General features: G+C 45.9%; 1 protein-coding gene across 1 annotated transcript; it reads left to right on the forward strand.

Annotated features, from left to right (window-relative positions):
• Positions 1 to 264: 264 nt before the first annotated feature.
• On the forward strand, positions 265 to 15,959 carry RNF135 (ring finger protein 135; the record flags this gene model as incomplete). Its single annotated transcript, XM_032845399.1, has 5 exons — positions 265 to 675; positions 8,459 to 8,608; positions 11,160 to 11,322; positions 14,459 to 14,548; positions 15,143 to 15,959. Coding segments are annotated over 5 exons (1,344 nt in total), but the record flags the coding sequence as incomplete, so codon positions are not given.
• Between the last annotated feature and the right edge of the window lie 497 nt (positions 15,960 to 16,456).

Below are 16,456 nucleotides of genomic sequence, written 5' to 3' on the forward strand. Positions count from 1 at the left end.
GGAGGGCATCAAGCTAAAGGGTCTTTGGGACATCAACGGGTTCCTAGCGTTTGGGGGCGAGCCGATCCTCCGTGCAGGAGGCCGTGACTCCGGCCCGCTCTCACCTATGGTGCCCCGCACCAGGCGCGGGGAGACTCAAAGTCCGCTTACAGAGGAACGCGAGACAGGAAGGGTGGGCCGAGGCGGGGAGAGGAAGGCCGAGGGAGGAGCCGAGGAGGAGCCGCGGCTGGCGGGCGGTCCCCGACGAGGCCCTGACTTCCGCGTCCCGGCGCCCGGCGGCGCGGCCTGGCCACTATTGCGGGTATGGACACCCGCCTGGCCGTCCCCGTGTGGCTGGCCGAGGACGATCTGGGCTGCATCATCTGTCAAGGGCTGCTTACCAGGCCCGCCACGCTGCCCTGCGGCCACAGCTTCTGCCGCGACTGCCTGAAGGGCCTGTGGGCCGCGGGCAGCGCCAGCCCCCGGCGCTCCTGCCCCACCTGCCGGGAGAGCACCCCGGCGCCGCTGCACCTGCGGAAGAACACGCTGCTGCAGGAGCTGGTGGACAAGTACAGCCGGGCGCTGCGCGAGCTGGGGGCGGGTCCTGATCCCGACCCCGCCCCCGGCCCCGCCCAGGGACGCGCCCTTGGCCCCGCGCCTGCGCCTGCACACCCGCGTCGCACCGCCCAGTTGCCGGTAGGGAGGTGCAACGTGCTGCCCTCGCTCCCCACCGCGCCCGCGCGTGCGCGCGGTCCCCGCTCTGCCCCACTGCCCCGGCTTGCCTGCTGTCTCGCGGGACCGCTGTCACTCTGTGCACTCGAGCTCTTGGGAGAGTTGGCCTAAGTATGAAGAAGCGGGGGGTGGGGAACCCCAGTTTCCTGACATCCCACCAGCCTGGCTGCTCCTTGGCACGTTCCCACTCCTTTCCAGTCTTACCGCTGTCTCTTTGAACGTTCTTACACTGGGGTAAGATAGAGCACAAAATTAGCCATTTCAGCCGTTTTTATGTGTACAATTTAGTGCCATTCGTTATATTCTCAGTGATGTGCAGCTCTCACTCTGCACCGATTATGCAGTAACTTCTCATTCCAACTCCCTGCAGCCCCTGGTAACCTCCAGTCAGTTTTCTGTCTCCCTGATTTCCCTACTCTAGATATTTCATATAAGTGGAATCCTATAATATTTGTCCCTTTGTGTCTGCCTTCTTCCACTTACCGTAATGTTTTCAGGGTTCATTCATGTTGTAGCATGCACCTGAATTTTATTCCCTTTTGTGGCTGAATACTGTCCCATTGTACGGATGTACCACATTGGTTTATTCATACACTGGTGGGCATTAGGATTGTTTCCGCCTTTCTGGTGACTGTGAGCGATGCAGTCAACATTGGTGTGCAAGTAACCAAGTTCTTTTCAGTTCTTTCGGGGAAATAACCTAGGAGTGGACTCGGTGAGTGGTATAGGAGTTCTATGTTCAGCATACTGTGGAACACAGCTAAACCATTTTCCATAGCATCTACGACATTTTACATTTCCACCAGCAGAATTGGAGTTGCCGACTTTTCCACATCCTTGCCAATACTTACTATTCATGTTATTTTGATTCCTCCCCCCTACCACTTTGTTTTTTAGGATAGCCTTCCCATTAGGAGTGAAGTGCTTTGCGACTGCGGTTTTGATCTGCATTTCCCTGAGGATTGATGGTGTTGACTGACTACCTTTTCATGTGCTTATTGCTCATTTTTATATCTTCATGAGAGAAATGTTTATTCAGGTCCTTTGACTTTTTAAAAATGGGGTTGTCTTTTTCTTGTTGAGGTTTTTTTTTTTAACATTTTATTTATTTATTTGAGATAGAGATTGAGGAAATGAATGGGAGGAGGGGAAGAGGGAGAAGCAAACTCCCTGCAGAGCCTAATGTGGGGACTGGATTCCAGGACCCTGGGATCAGGATCTGAGCCCAGGGCACTACTTAACTGACTGAGCCACCCAGGTGCCCTTTCTTGTTGAGTTTTAGGAACTCTTTATAAATTCTGGATACTAAACCCTTATCATATATATGGCTTGCAAATATATTCCCCCATCTTATGGGTTGCCTTTTACTTATGAGTTACCTTTTACTTTGGTGTCCTTTGATGCCTAAGAATTTTAAGTTCTACTGATGTCCCGTTTATCTGTTTCTTTTATTTCTCTTGCTTCTGGAGTCATATCTAAATCCAGTGCCGAATTCTGAGATCATGAAGATTTTCCCCCATATTTTCTCTTAAGAGTTTTATGGTAGGGGCGCCTGGGTGGCTCAGTGGGTTAAAGCCTCTGCCTTAGGCTCAGGTCATGATCCCAGGGTCCTGGGATCAGGCTCTCTGCTTAGCAGGGGGGCCTGCTTCTTCCTTTCTCTCTGCCTGCCTCTCTGCCAACTTGTGATCTCTGCCAAATAAATAAAATTTAAAAAAAAAAGAGTTTTATGGTAATAAGTCTTATATTTAGATTGGTGATTTATTTTGGGTTAATGTTTCTATATGGCATGAGGTAGGGGTCCAACTTTACTCTTTTGCATGTGGAAATCTAGCTGTCCCAGCACCGTTTGTCGAAGAGACTGTTCTCCAGTGAGTGGATTCAGCATCCTTATAAAAAGTTAGTTGGCAGGCGCCTGGGTGACTCAGGGGGTTAAGCCTCTGCCTTCGGCTTAGGTCATGGTCTCAGGGTCCTGGGATCGAGCCCTGCATCGGACTCTCTGCTCAGCAGGAAACCTGCTTTCTCCCTCTCTCTCTCTCTGCCTGCCTCTCTGCCTTAAAAAAAAAAAAAAAAAAAAAAAAAAAAGGTCGGTTGGCCATAGATGAATAGGCTTATTTCTGGACTCCCTAATTCTATTCCTTCGGTTTTTTGGTTTATCCTTAGGTCAGTCCCACATTGTTTTGATTACTATAGCGTCATAGTAAATTTTGAAATCAGAAATTCTGAGTCCATCTGACTGTGTTCTTCTTTTTCAGGATTGTTTTGGCTCGGGACCCCTGGGTGGCTCAGTTGGTTGGACGACTGCCTTCGGCTCAGGTCATGATCTGGGAGTCTCGGGATCGAGTCTCACATAGGGCTTCCAGCTCCACGGGGAGTCTGCTTCTCCCTCTGACCTTCTCTCCTCGATCATGCTCTCTCTCACTGTGTCTCTCTCAAATAAATAAATAAAATCTTAAAAAAAAAAAAAAAGATTGTTTTGGCTCTTCAGGGCCCCTGCAATTCCATATGAATTTGAAGATGATGTTACCATTCTGCAAAGGAGGCTGTTGGAATTTGGAGAGGGATTGCATTGAATATATAGGTCGTCTTGGGCATGACATCTTTAGCAATATTAAGTCTTATCCCCCAAAATGTTAAATATTTTTGCATGTATTTAGGTCTTTTTAATTTCTTTTAGTTCCAAAAAGTTTCTGTAGGTTCCAAAAATAAAAGTCCTTTCATCTCCTTGGTTTAATTTATTCCTAGACATTTTACTCGTTTAGGTGTTGCTAAAAATGGAATTGCTTCCTTAATTTCCTTTTTGGCTAGTTCACTGCAGGTGTATAAAAACACACTTCCTTTTGGGTGCTGATCTTGTGCCCTTCAACTTTGCTGAATTCATTTACTTGCTCTAGTAGCTTTCTTGTGGATTCTTTCGGATTTTATTTATAAGGTCATGTCCTATGTGACTAGAGATCATCCTACTACTTTTCCAATTGGGATGCCTTTTATTTCTTGTTTAATTAATCTGGCTAAAATTTCCAGTACAATGTTGGGTAGCAGAACTGACATCAGGCATGCTTGTTTTGTTCCCTATCTTAGGCAGAAATCTTTCAATCTTTTACCATGAAGTATGATGTTAATTGTGGGTTTTTCATAAATTCCCTTCATTGTGTTGAGGAAGTTCCTTTCTATTCCTGGTTTTCTGAGTGTGTGTATGTTGTTGTTTATCATGAAAGGTGTAAGATTTTTTTGTCAAATGCCTTTTCTGCATCAATTGAAATGATTGTGTGTGTATGTGTGTGTGTGTTTCCTTCATTCTGTTATTATAGTGTATCAGATTGGTTGTTTTTTCTTAAATTGAACCACCTTCCATTCTTGGGATAAATTCCACTTCGTCATGCTGTGTTATCCTTTTAATATGCTGTTGGGTTTAGCTTGCTAGTATTTTGTTAAGGATTTCTATATCAATATTCATAAGGGATATTGGTCTGTAATTTTCCTTTTTTAAAAAATTTTCTTTTATTTTTTCAGTGTTCAAAGATTCATTGTTTATGCACCACACCCAATGCTCCATGCAATACATGCCCTCCTTAATACCCACCACCAGGCTCACCCATCCCCCCACCTCTCTCCCCTCCAAAGTGTCTGTAAATTTTCTTGTGATGTGTTTATCTAGCTTTGGCATCAGGGTAATGCTGGCCTCACTGAGGAGTTAGGAAGTGTTCCATCCTCTTCAATGATATGGAAGAGTTTGAGAAGGATTGGTGTTAATTCTTCTTTAAGTATTTGGTAGAATTCACCAGTGAAGCCATCTGGCCCTGGACTTTTCTTTGTTGGGGTTTTAGTTACTGATTCAATCTCTTTATTTGTTATACCTCTGTTGCAATTTTCTATTTCTTTTTGAGTCAGTTTAGGTTATTTGTGTTTCTAGGAATTTATCCATTTCAGGTAAGTTATCTAATGTGTTGGCATACAAAGTTCATAATAGTCTTTTAAATTTTATTCTGTGAGGTCAGGTGTGATGTCTTCAGTTTACTTTCTTTCTGATTTTAGTTATTCATGTCTCCCTCTCTCTTTTTCCCCCCATTTCTTCTTCTTTTAAAAATTAATATATAATATATTATTTGTTTCAGGGGTATAGGTCTATGATTCATCAGTCATACACAACTCCCAGCACTCACCACAACATATACCTCCCCATTGTCCATCACTCAGTCACCCTATCCCCCCAGCAACCCTCAGTTTGTTTCCGAAGGTTAAGAGTCTCTTATAGTTTGTCTCCCTCTCCAGTTTTGTCCTGTTTCATTTTTTCCTCTCTTCCCCCATGATCCTCTGCCTTGTTTCTTAAATTCCTCATATCAGTGAGACCATATAATAATTGTCTTTCTCTGATTAACTCATTTCACTTAGCATAATACCCTCTAGTTCCATCCATGTTGTTGCAAATGGTAAGATTTCAAATTTTGATGGCTGCATAGTATTCCAGTGTGTGTGTGTGTGTGTGTGTGTGTGTGTGCGCGCGCGCGCATGCGCCACATCTTCTTTATCCATTTATCTGTCAGTGTACATCTAGGTTCCTTCCATAGTTTGGCTATTGTGGACATTGCTGCTATAAACATTCGGGTGCACGTGCCCCTTCAGATCAGGACATTTATATCTTTGGGGTAAACACCCAGTAGTGCGACTACTGGGTCGTAGGATAGCTCTATTTTCAACTTTTTGAGGAACCTCCATGCTGTTTTCCAGAGTGGCTACACCAGCTTGCATTCCCATCCTCTCTTTTTCTTTATCAGTCAAGCTAAAGATTCATCGAGTTTGTTGATTTTTTTCAAAGAACCAACTTTTGCTTTATTGATTCTCTCTATTGTTTTTACATTCTCCATTTTATTTATGTCCAATAATTTTTATTATTGGTTAGCTTTGGGTTTTGTTTGCCCTTTTATCCCCTAGTTCCTTAAGGTATAAATTTCAGTGATTGATTTGAGATCTTTCTTATTCCTCTTTTTTTAAAAGATTTACTTATTTATTTGTTTGTTTTTAATTTATTTATCAGAGCGAGAGAGGGCACAAGCAGGGGGAGCAGCAGGCAAAGGCAGAGGGAGGAGCAGGCTCCCCACTGAGCAAGGAGCCTGATGCGGGCTCAATACCAGGACCCTAGTATCATGGCCTGAGTCTAAGACAGCTACTTAACTGACTGAGCCACCAGGCATTCCTCCCGTAATATTCTTTTTTTTTTTTTTTAAGATTTTATTTACTTATTTGATACACAGAAACACAGCCAGAGAGGAAACACAAGCAGAGGGAGTGGGAGAGGGAGAATCAGGCTTCCCGCTAAGCAGGGAGCCCAATATGGGGCTGAATCCCAGCCTGGGATCATGACCTGAGCTGAAGGCGGACCCTTAACTACTAAGCCACCCAGGGCCCCCCACCCCGTAATATTCTTAAAGAGAGTTGAGGTCACATTGAATAACCAGGTTATATCCTCTTTTTTTTTGTTGTTTTAGTTAATTGAGTTTATTCTTTAGAGTAGTTCTAAGTTTACAGAAGATTGAGCAGATAGCATGGCAAGTCCCCATATGCCCCACACAGTTTGCCCTATTATTAGCATCTTCCATTAGTGTGTTACATTTGTTGCAACTGATGAATCAATATTAATACATTATTTACCAAACTCCATAGTTGAGTTTTGCATAGCGGCTGTATCGTAGCCAATGAGGTTTGTCCAAGGCGTGATTATTGCCAATTGAAACTAAAACCCACAGTTGATATTAGGGTTCACTCTGTGTTGTACAGTTCTTTTTTTTTTTTTTGATCACTTTTTTAAAAAGATTTTATTTATTTATTAGAGAGAGATCACAAGTAGGCAGAGAGGCCCGCAGAGAGAAGGCGGAAGCAGGCTCCCTGCCGAGCAGAGAGCCTGATGCGGGGCTCGATCCCAGGACCCTGAGATCATGACCTGAGCAGAAGGCAGAGGCTTAACCCACTGAGCCACCCAGGCACCTCTCCTCTACAGTTCTATAGGTTTTAACAAACGCATGACCTCATGCAGCTACAGTTACGGTGTCATACAGTTTTACTGCCCTGAAAATCCCCTGTGGTCCACCTCTTTGTACCTTCACCCCCATCCCTGGCAACTGCTGATCTTTTTACTGTCTCTTTAGTTTTGTTTTGTTTTGTTTTTTCCAGAATGTCATATAGTTAGAATCATACAATTTCTGCACTTTCTGGGTACTGTTCTTTCACTAAACAAAATTATGGTTTGTGGCTTGGTAGCCCATTTCTTTTTATTTCTGAAAAATATTCCATTACACAAATGTACCATGATCTATCCATTCACCTTCTGATGGGACTTATCGGTTACTTCCATTTTTTTATAATAATGGTTAAAATTGTTTTCTTCTTTTTTGTTATAAATACAACATCATCCCTCAGGTCTTTAAAACTCTTCGCTAATGTTGCTTAAGGTGATTGAATATACTTCCCATTGGCTGTTAAGTAAAAACGATTGTTTTTAGACGGCAGGATATTGGATGATTTAAAACATTCCCTCTTTCTCATGCTCTGCAGTTTTTTTAGAGTTTATTTATTTATTTGAGAGAGAGAGAACGAGCAGGGGGAGGAGCAGAGGGAGAGGGACAAGCAGGTCCCCCCACCACTCAGCAGAGAGTCTGACGCGGGGCTCGATCCCAGAACCCTGACATCATGACCTGAGCTGAAATCAGATGCTTAACCAACTAAGCCATGCAGGTGCCCCTCATGCTTCGCACCGGCCTAAACATCCCCAGAACCTATTTACTACTCTTGAGCTCTTTGGAGATGTCTCTGATCTAAACTCACTGCAATGAGTGTGCATTCCTTTAATGAATAGAAAAAACAATGTACTTATTCTTTTAAGTTTTTAATTTGCCCCAGCGCCAGGATAAGGGCTCCTTTCTTTAGTTCCAGCCACCCGAATATTTAGGAGTGGGGCCTGGAAATTTAAGAGCAAATGGTGTTACCAGTGGTCGGCTACCTCCCTCTCTAAAGTAGCCCAATTATGGCTTCCAGAACACATGCTGCTTTGAGGGATATCAGACTTCTTAGAGATACTGAAGGTCCTGGGTCAATTCCAGTTTTTGAGGTCCTAGCATGATTTTAAAAATGTAAAACGTCAAAACAAAGTTATAAAAACTCTGGTTTATTGACAGTTGGTTGATGAACGCATTGTATTTCTGTGACTCTGTATAGAACCCCTTTTGGAGGGAATGCAGTGTTCACCATTGAAGTCTGGTCCCCACCTTCCTCTGATGAGTGCCACCAGGTCTGGAAGTTGTTGCCAGAATGTTGGCTGCCGAACTTCCACTCCCAGCCAGGCAGCCGAGCAGATCAAGGTCTTTAAGTGGGGTTGTGTGTCTCTCTAGTCTGAGGGTCCCTTTAAATGGGCAAGATGTAGGGGTGCCTGGCTGGCTCAGTCGGAGGAAGACTGTGGGACTCCTGATGCGTACCCCCCGGTCAGCATCTCTGCTCTGACTTCTGTTCAGAATGAGCCCACGGATCCCTTTAGGCTTCATTTTCACCCCCTGCCCCCCAGCCTGGGGATGGGCTCTGGTTCCCTATTACAGCTACCAGACAGTCAGCAGGCATGCAAAAGCTCTGGGACATCCCCCTCCTTGTCCTTTGGACATTTTTGTCACTCTGTTGCTTGCTTCCTTTATGCAGTGTTGATAGCCCCCTCTATCGAGAGCTGGGTCCTAGGTCCAGCTCTGGGTTCTGCTTTCTTCTTTTAAAGGCCGCGGCACAGAAGAGAATCATAGAAGTTGTGCGCGAGCTGGCAGAGTTGGCAGAACAGCTCGTAGACATTGTCAAGAGTCTTCAGAGTCAAAGGGACGTCCCTGAATCTGGACCAGACAATGACAGGAGCACCCTGAGCATGAGCATGGTAGGCTCAGCCCGGAGGGGAAAGCAGGAAGGCGTGTGCCGGGGACGGGGCTAGGGACAGCTTCCAGCTGGAGCCACGGAAATATGTTGGGAGTTGAAGGATGCAATAAGTCTTCATCTTTTACCATTTCTTACTGTCACACTTGGATGACCGGAAGTGCGATGCTTGAGGTGAGGTAGGGGAGCTTCCGGTGGGCCAGGTTTCCATCCTTATCTCTGCATCTAACCAGCTCTGAGATTCCCCAGGGACGTCTGTGCAAATCCTGCAGACAGTCTAGTCTCCATTTTCACTGACCTTTCCTCGGCCTTTGACCACATCCTCATTCCTGAAGCTTTCTTTTCCTTAAGCTTCTGGGACCGGGGTCTTCTGACCTTCCCCTCTTTCTCTGGCTGCTCCGTCCCCATCTGTCTTGCAGGCTCTCTCTCTTTTCCTCTCCTCAGCAACAAAATGCCCAAATCCCTCAAGGCTGAGGGGTACATCCCTTTCTCTTTCCTGCTGAGTGGTTTTCCCCACACCATGGCTTTAATTACTGCCCCATCCACAGGCACGGCTCCAGCCTGGACCCCTCTCTGAGCTGTGGTCTGCTATCTTCCTTCTCACCTTTCCCTCTTGCTTTCTCAAAGGCACTTCCCAAACTGTTTCTCCTCTGGGAGTTCCTGTGACTGGCCCTGTGATCCTTCTAAGGGCACAACCTGGGAATCATGTCACCCCCTCCCTCACCGGCCTAAACATCCCCAGAACCTATTTACTACTCTTGAGATCCTTGGAGATGTCTGTGATCCAAGCCTCTGATCATTTTTTTTTAAATTTAAGATTTTATTTATTTATTTAAGAGAGAGTGAGTAAGAGAGAGAACACAAGCCATGGGTGGGAGGAGCAGAGGCAGAGGGAGAAGCAGGCCCCCCACAGAGCAGGAGGCCCGAGGAGGCAGGGCTCCATCCCAGGACCCTGAGACCGTGACCTGAGCGGAAGGCAGCCGCTTGAAGGACTGAGCCACTCAGGCGTCCCAAGCCTCTGATCATTTCTTGCCTGGATTGCTGCAATAGTTAATTACTTCACTCTGTTCCCACTGGTCTGCTCTCCTCATGGTTGTCAGAGTGACCATCTCAAACATAAATCTGATTTACAACATCTCCAGTGACATCCGCTTGTGTGGGATTAAGGCCCAAATCCTACAGGGCCCTGTAGGACTCCCTCCCTGTCTGCCCCCGCTTCAAGCCACAGCCACTCTGGCCCCTGTCAGTCCCTCTAGGATGTCCTGCTTCTTTCCACCACAGGGTGCACTCCGAGGAATATTCTTCTTTCGCCCTGTCACCTAGATAACCCCTGGTCATCCTTCAGACCCCAGCTGGATCATCACTTTCCTGGAGAAACCTTCACTGATTTCCTCGAACAAGTCCTGTTATTAGAGGCTCTTACGATTCCACCTGCAGCAGTTACCACAGCTTGCAACTTGATAAGGACGGGCGCCATCATTTATTCATGTCTGTTTTCCCTCTTCCCCTGCCTGAGACTCTAACCTTCATTAGGGTAGAGACCTTGATGACTTTCGTTCTTTTGTTCACTCTTGTATCTCCAGGCCTCTAAAGGGGCTTGCCACATAGTAAGTGCTCAGCCAATACCCAGGAGTCTTCAAGGGCTGCAGGCTGTTGCGGGGAGGAAAGCCTGAGAGTCTGACTCTCACACTTGACGTTGCATTCATCTGATGTGAGGACTAAAACAGCTCTGGTCTGAATAAGTGCTCAAGCGGTGGGAAAATGCAGGATGATAAAATTCACTGTAGGGATTTAGTTCACTCTTGTGAGCTCTAACTTCTTTTGCAAGAGGGGGATAACCACCTTACCTGGGAAGGTTGTTATACAAATTAGAAGTGAGCCACGGGAAGTACTCTGTCCGTGATGCCTGCTACTTTACTCTTGGTAAGAAAAGTGGAAAATTGAGTATGCAGAGTTGGGAAGGAATGTCAGGGGCCGAAGGTGGCAAGGTGGGAGCAGATGAGAGGCTCTGTTGGGGAATAACAGGACCCGAGGTTAAAGAAAGTCAGGGAGCATATGCTGGCAGCCCCAGAGAGCTGGGAGAGCCTGGATGCCCAGCCAGATGTCTATGCGGGCTCTTGAGAGGAGAGGTAATAGAATGATAACCTTCCGGGGAAGATTATTCTGGCCTCTGTAGCTGATCTTAGTGACTGTCTGTATTATTTATTTTATAAAGCCCCTAGAGGATGGGCTTGCAAATTTTACTACTTTTTTGGATATTACCTAAGAAATCTATATTCATTATAGAAAATACTAGAAAATGCATAGCAGTTTAAAGAAAACAAAGGAACATCTTCCATAACCCTACCACCCAGAAATTACCACCCCTTTAATATTTTTCCTGCATGATGTGTTCTTCCAAACTGCTTTCAAGGCATATAGTTTGAGGGCCTAATTATGTTTTTAAAAATCTGTGAGGAGGTAGAAATTATAGATGGCAGAATTAGAATATATTATTTGATGAACAACTTAGGAGACTTTAATTATTTAATTTGTTTTTAATGATCGATCAATAGTCTTCTTCTGGTGAGATGGACCTTTCCTTGGCTTCTTCAAAACCAATGACTTCCAATACACCTGAGAGAAAAACAAGAGACGTTCTGCATGACCTAGAAGAAATCCAGAAAAAATTACGGGAAAACTTCACATGGAACGAGTCCCTCGAAGAACAGATGCAGGGTGAGTTGGTTTTACTGGGTGAAAGAGGATTTGGGCGCCTGGGTGGCTCAGTTGGTAAAGCAACTGTCTTCAGCTCAGGCCATGCTCCTGCAGTCCTAGGATCGAGTACCACATCGGGCTCCCTGTTCAACAGGGAGTCTGCTTCTCCCTCTGACCCTACCCGCCTTCTCTTCCTCTCTCTCTCATTCTCTCAAATAAATAAAAAAATAAAATCTTAAAAAAAAAAAAGGATTAAATATGGAAGTTGGAGGAAATGACCAAAACAATGACAAATGGCTTTGTGGGGTTTTTTTTAAATTAACTTATAATGTATTATTTGCCCCAGGGGCACAGGTCTGTGAATCATCAGTCTTTTTTTTTTTTTTTTTAAGATTTTATTTATTCATTTGACAGACAGAGATCACAAGTAGGCAGAGAGAGGCAGGCAGAGAGAGAGAGAGGAGGAGGCAGGCTCCCCGCGGAGCAGAGAGCCTGATGTGGGGCTCGATCCCAGGACACTGGGATCATGACCTGAGCCTAAGGCAGAGGCTTTAACCCACTGAGCCACCCAGACGCCCCTGTGAATCATCAGTCTTATACAATTCACAGCACTCACCATAGCACATACCCTCCCCAATGTCCATAACCCAGCCATCCTATCCCTGCCCCTCACCCCCCAGCAACCCTCAGTTTTTTTCCTGAGATTAAGAGTCTCTTATAGTTTGTCCCCCTCCTGATCCCATCTTGGTTCATTTTTTTCCCTCCCTCCCCACCACAACCCCCCGCCCTGCCTCTCAAATTCCTCATATCAGAAAGATCGATAATTGTCTTTCTCTGGTTGACTTATTTCACTTAGCATAATACCCTCTAGTTCCAATTATGTTATTGCAGATGGCAAGATTTCGGGGGGTTTTGATGGCTGCATAGTATTCCACTATAAATATACACCACATCTTCTTTATCCATTCTTCTGTTGATGGACATCTAGGTTCTTTCCATAGTTTGGCTGTTGTGGACTTTGCTGCTATAAACATTTGGGTGCATAAACCCCTTCGGATCCCTACACTTGTATTTTTAGGGTAAATACCCAGCAGTGCAACTGCTGGGTCGTAGGATAGCTCTATTTTCAACTTTTTGAGGAACCGCCATACTGTTTTCCAGAGTGGCTGCACCAGCTTGCATTCCCACCAACAGTGTAGGAGGGTTCCCCTTTCTCTGCATCCTCTCCAACACCTGTCATTTCCTGACTTGTTATTTTTAGAATGGCTTTGAATTTTGGGGCTAGGATCCCAGAGCCCAGCTGTGTTATCCCTATGCTATTGTTAATGAGGACGGGGTGGGCGGAGGTGTTTTTGTGCCTGGATATATGTTTTGGATATGGCTAGAGGTATGATGTCACCTAGGCTTTTTAAAGGTAGAAACTCATTTTCTAAGACCTCTATATCCAGAACCTAGACCTGATTTTGCTGCTCTGAGGAGATTCAGAAACAGACTGCTTTTTATGTTTAACTATTAAATGTCTTTGTTTACAAAGCATGTTACTTTGTAAATTGTCCTTGATAAGTTCTGTTAAAATGTCATCTCTGGTGGGTATGCTAATAGTAACAGTAACAATGCGGAGAAAAACCTCTCTGTCCTGACTTCGGAGGTTCTGTATTATAACCCTATTCACACCAGACCCTCAGATACAAGCTCTGGGCTCCCTCCTTTCTGCCTCCTCTCGCCACTGCCAGCTTTATATACTTTAGAGACATATTGCTTATAACTATTTTTATGTTTAAATGATGTTGCTCTGCTTAAAAAGTTATTTTTTATTTAGGTGGAGAAATAATATCTCTTGGGAAAGGTTTCTCAAGGAATCAAGTTAGAGCACGGTTTATTAGTTGTTCCAAAACCTGAGAAATACATGCCCTCTTGGCTCCTGTGCGCCCCTAAATTTAGACTAGTTTCCTTAGTGATCTTAGTTGCTTAAACAAATTTAAGATCAATATTTAGGGGTGCCTAGCTGGCTCAGTCAGTAGAGAATGCCACTCTTGAACCCAGGGTTGTGAGTTTAAGCTCCACATTGGGTGCCAAGAATACTAAGAAATAAAATCTTTAAGGGGCACCTGGGTGGCTCAAGTGCGTTAAAACCTCTGCCTTTAGCTCAGGTCATGATTCCGGGGTCCTGGGATCAAGCCCTGCATTGGGCTCTCTGCTCTCTGCTCTTCTCTCTCTCTGCCTACTTGTGATCTCTGTATGTCGAATAAATAAATAAAAAAATCTTTAAAATAAATAAATAAATAAATAAATAAATAAATTATTTTTAGATTTTGGGGTTAAATTTGAAATTTTAAATTCAGGGGTGGCTGGGTGGCTCAGTTGGTTAAGCAGCTGCCTTCGGCTCAGGTCATGATCCCAGGGTCTTGGGATCGGGTCCCTCCTTGGACTCCTCGCTCAGCAGGAAGCCTGCTTCTCCCTCTGCCTGCCCCACCACCTGCTTGTACACATGCTCTTGTCTCTCTCTCTCTCTCTCTCTCACAAATAAATAAATAAAATCTTAAAAAAAAAAAAAAAGAAAATTTAAATTCAGAAATCAAAACAATATAAAAGCATACAGTGAAGGTCTCTTTCCCACCCTTGTCCCATTTTCCTGTTGCCCTGTCTCAGTTAACCGTTTGTATTAGTTTCTTGAGTGCCCATTCAGAATTTACTTATGGAAGTTAACAGTTTAAATAAAGCACTGATGGAGGGGAAGGGGCGGTGGTCGTGGGTATTCTGGGTGTTAGGGTGCTGTGATCCCCTGGAAGTGTAATTTATTTGATAGATAGGCACCTCACACTTACTTCCTATGTAGCTGGCACTCTGCTTGGTGCTTGGAACATAAATATGAACAAGGTCTCTACCGGCAAGGAGGTTAGAGCTTATGGGGAAAAGAGGCAGTTAAAAAAAAAAAAGTCTATGGTGAGAACATGAGTCTGCACATACCTGAGCTGGGAGTTGTGCCTGATCCAAGTCTGCCCCTAAAAAAATGTGTGAGGAAATTTGATGAAGCAGACAAGCCGTGTTCCCTGACCATGACGTTTGGGTACCCTTGTATTTGCCTTTTGTTTGTTTATTTATTTATTTGTTCTTTTGATGCCACTTTTTCCCCTTCCTGGTTTTCTGAAACCCTTAGTGGAACTCCAGGAAGCTCCCCATTCCGCTTCATGCCTGCTGCCTGGCCAGAGCCACCCAGCCCCCAAGAGGGCCTCCCGGTTTGCTCAGTGTAAGTATGTGGGCTGCGGACACTTGGGCTGGGCCTGCCAGTCCCCCTCCCTGCTGCTGGGCCTGTTCCCTGGCTCACAAGGGGATCTGATTACCAAGACAAATGGGATTGAAGACTCCCAAATTCCAGGCTATGCTGAGACAGCTTCCTGAAAGAGGCCTAATGGGGAAGTAAATATTAAGATGGAAAAGGGGTATTGTGATGAGAACAGCACCAGGGATGTGTACAGAAAGCTGCAAGTGGACCTACCAGTTTTAATGCCAGTGTGAGTAAAACTTTATCACACCCAAAGATACAAAGCTGCCTTTTTGTGGGGTGCCTGGGTGGCTCAGTCAGCTAAGTGACTGCTTTCAACTCAGGTCAGGATCCTAGGGTTCTGGGATGGAGCCCCCCTACATCAAGGTCCCTGTTCAGAGTGGAGTCTGCCTCCCTCTGTTCCTCTCCCCTCCCCCTTCCTCTCCCCCTGCTCCTACTCTGGTTGTCTCTCAAATAAATAAATAAAATCTTTAAAAACAAAACAAAACAAAACCCAAAAGCCCAAAGCCGCATTTTGCTTTTAAAGTGAGCCCATCATATCCTTGTTCTGTTCCTCAGGGGCCATCAGTCCAACCTTTGACCTTCGCAGCCACTCCTGCAGCCTAACGGTGTCCAAGGATGGCCTGGCGGTGACTGTGTCTCACTGCCCACAGACCCATCTCTGGAATCATGAGAGGTTTGTGACCTGCCAGGCATTATGCTCCCAGGCCTTTTCTTCTGGGCGACAGTACTGGGAAGTGGACACTCAGCGTTGTAGCCACTGGGCAGTTGGGGTGGCTTCCTGGGGGATGAAACGTACCCAGATCCTGGGAAGGACCAGCGACTCCTGCTGTATAGAGTGGAAGGGGACGGGCCAGCTCTCTGCATGGCACATGGTTGAGGAGACTGTCCTCGGCTCAGACAGACCTATGGTGGTGGGCATCTGGCTGGACCTGGAGGAGGGGAAACTTGCCTTCTATTCAGTGGCTAACCAGGAGAAGCTTATATATGAGTGCCCGGTCCCAGCCTCCTCTCCTCTGCACCCTGCCTTTTGGCTCTATGGCTTAAATCCTGGAAACGCTCTGACTATAAGGCCAGTAAATGTGTAAAGTTTCCCTGGATGTCAGAACCTGGTGGTCCTGGCCTTTCAAACCAGGCCGTTGACAACAGTCCCACTTCCGGAGTTAATGGGTGCGCCGCAAAGGGCTAACTGCAGGCCTGGGATGGGCAGACTGCACGTTCCTGAGAGAGCATGGGTCCTTGACTGGCTCCTGGGAGGCACCCCCTAAGCCCTTGGGGTATCCTGGCTGATAAGAGTGTTGTTGTTTACCCGTGGCCTTGGGCCAGGAGATATCAGCTTGACCTCTGGAGGGGCTGGAGACTAAAGCATGCCCCTGTGACCCACCTCCGGGAAAAGCCTTGGGCACCAAGGCTGGGGGGTGCTTCCCTGGTTGGGAGTCCCCTTGTACATTGTCACTAGGAGAATTCACATTGTCCTTGTGACTCCACCGGGAAGGAGAGTAGGTGTCTCTTGGCCTGTGTCCCATGTGCCTTTTTCTCCCGCTGATTTTAATCTGTATCCTTTTACTGTAATAAACTGTAGCCAAAACTACAATGGCTTTGTTGAGCTCTCTGGGTTCCTCTAGGGAATCGCTGAACCTGGGAGTGGTTTTAGGGACCAACCCCCCAACATGGGGGCAGGTTACCCATTGCTGTGGAATACTACTACCACGAATGCAGAGGTTTCACACAGCGCGCGGCTGTTAGCTCCGTTCCCGTGCCCCAGGCACAGTCTGACGACCAACCTCACCCTCTGTAGTCAAGGGGTCACCCAGGGCCATGGTGGCATCTGTAGTTCAAGTGGGGAAGGCTCTTCTTCCAAACTCACATGGT

The sequence above is a fragment of the Lontra canadensis genome, unplaced genomic scaffold (genome assembly GCF_010015895.1).
Source record: "Lontra canadensis isolate GAN:19392208 unplaced genomic scaffold, GSC_riverotter_1.0 scaffold163, whole genome shotgun sequence".
Lineage (NCBI taxonomy): Eukaryota > Metazoa > Chordata > Mammalia > Carnivora > Mustelidae > Lontra > Lontra canadensis.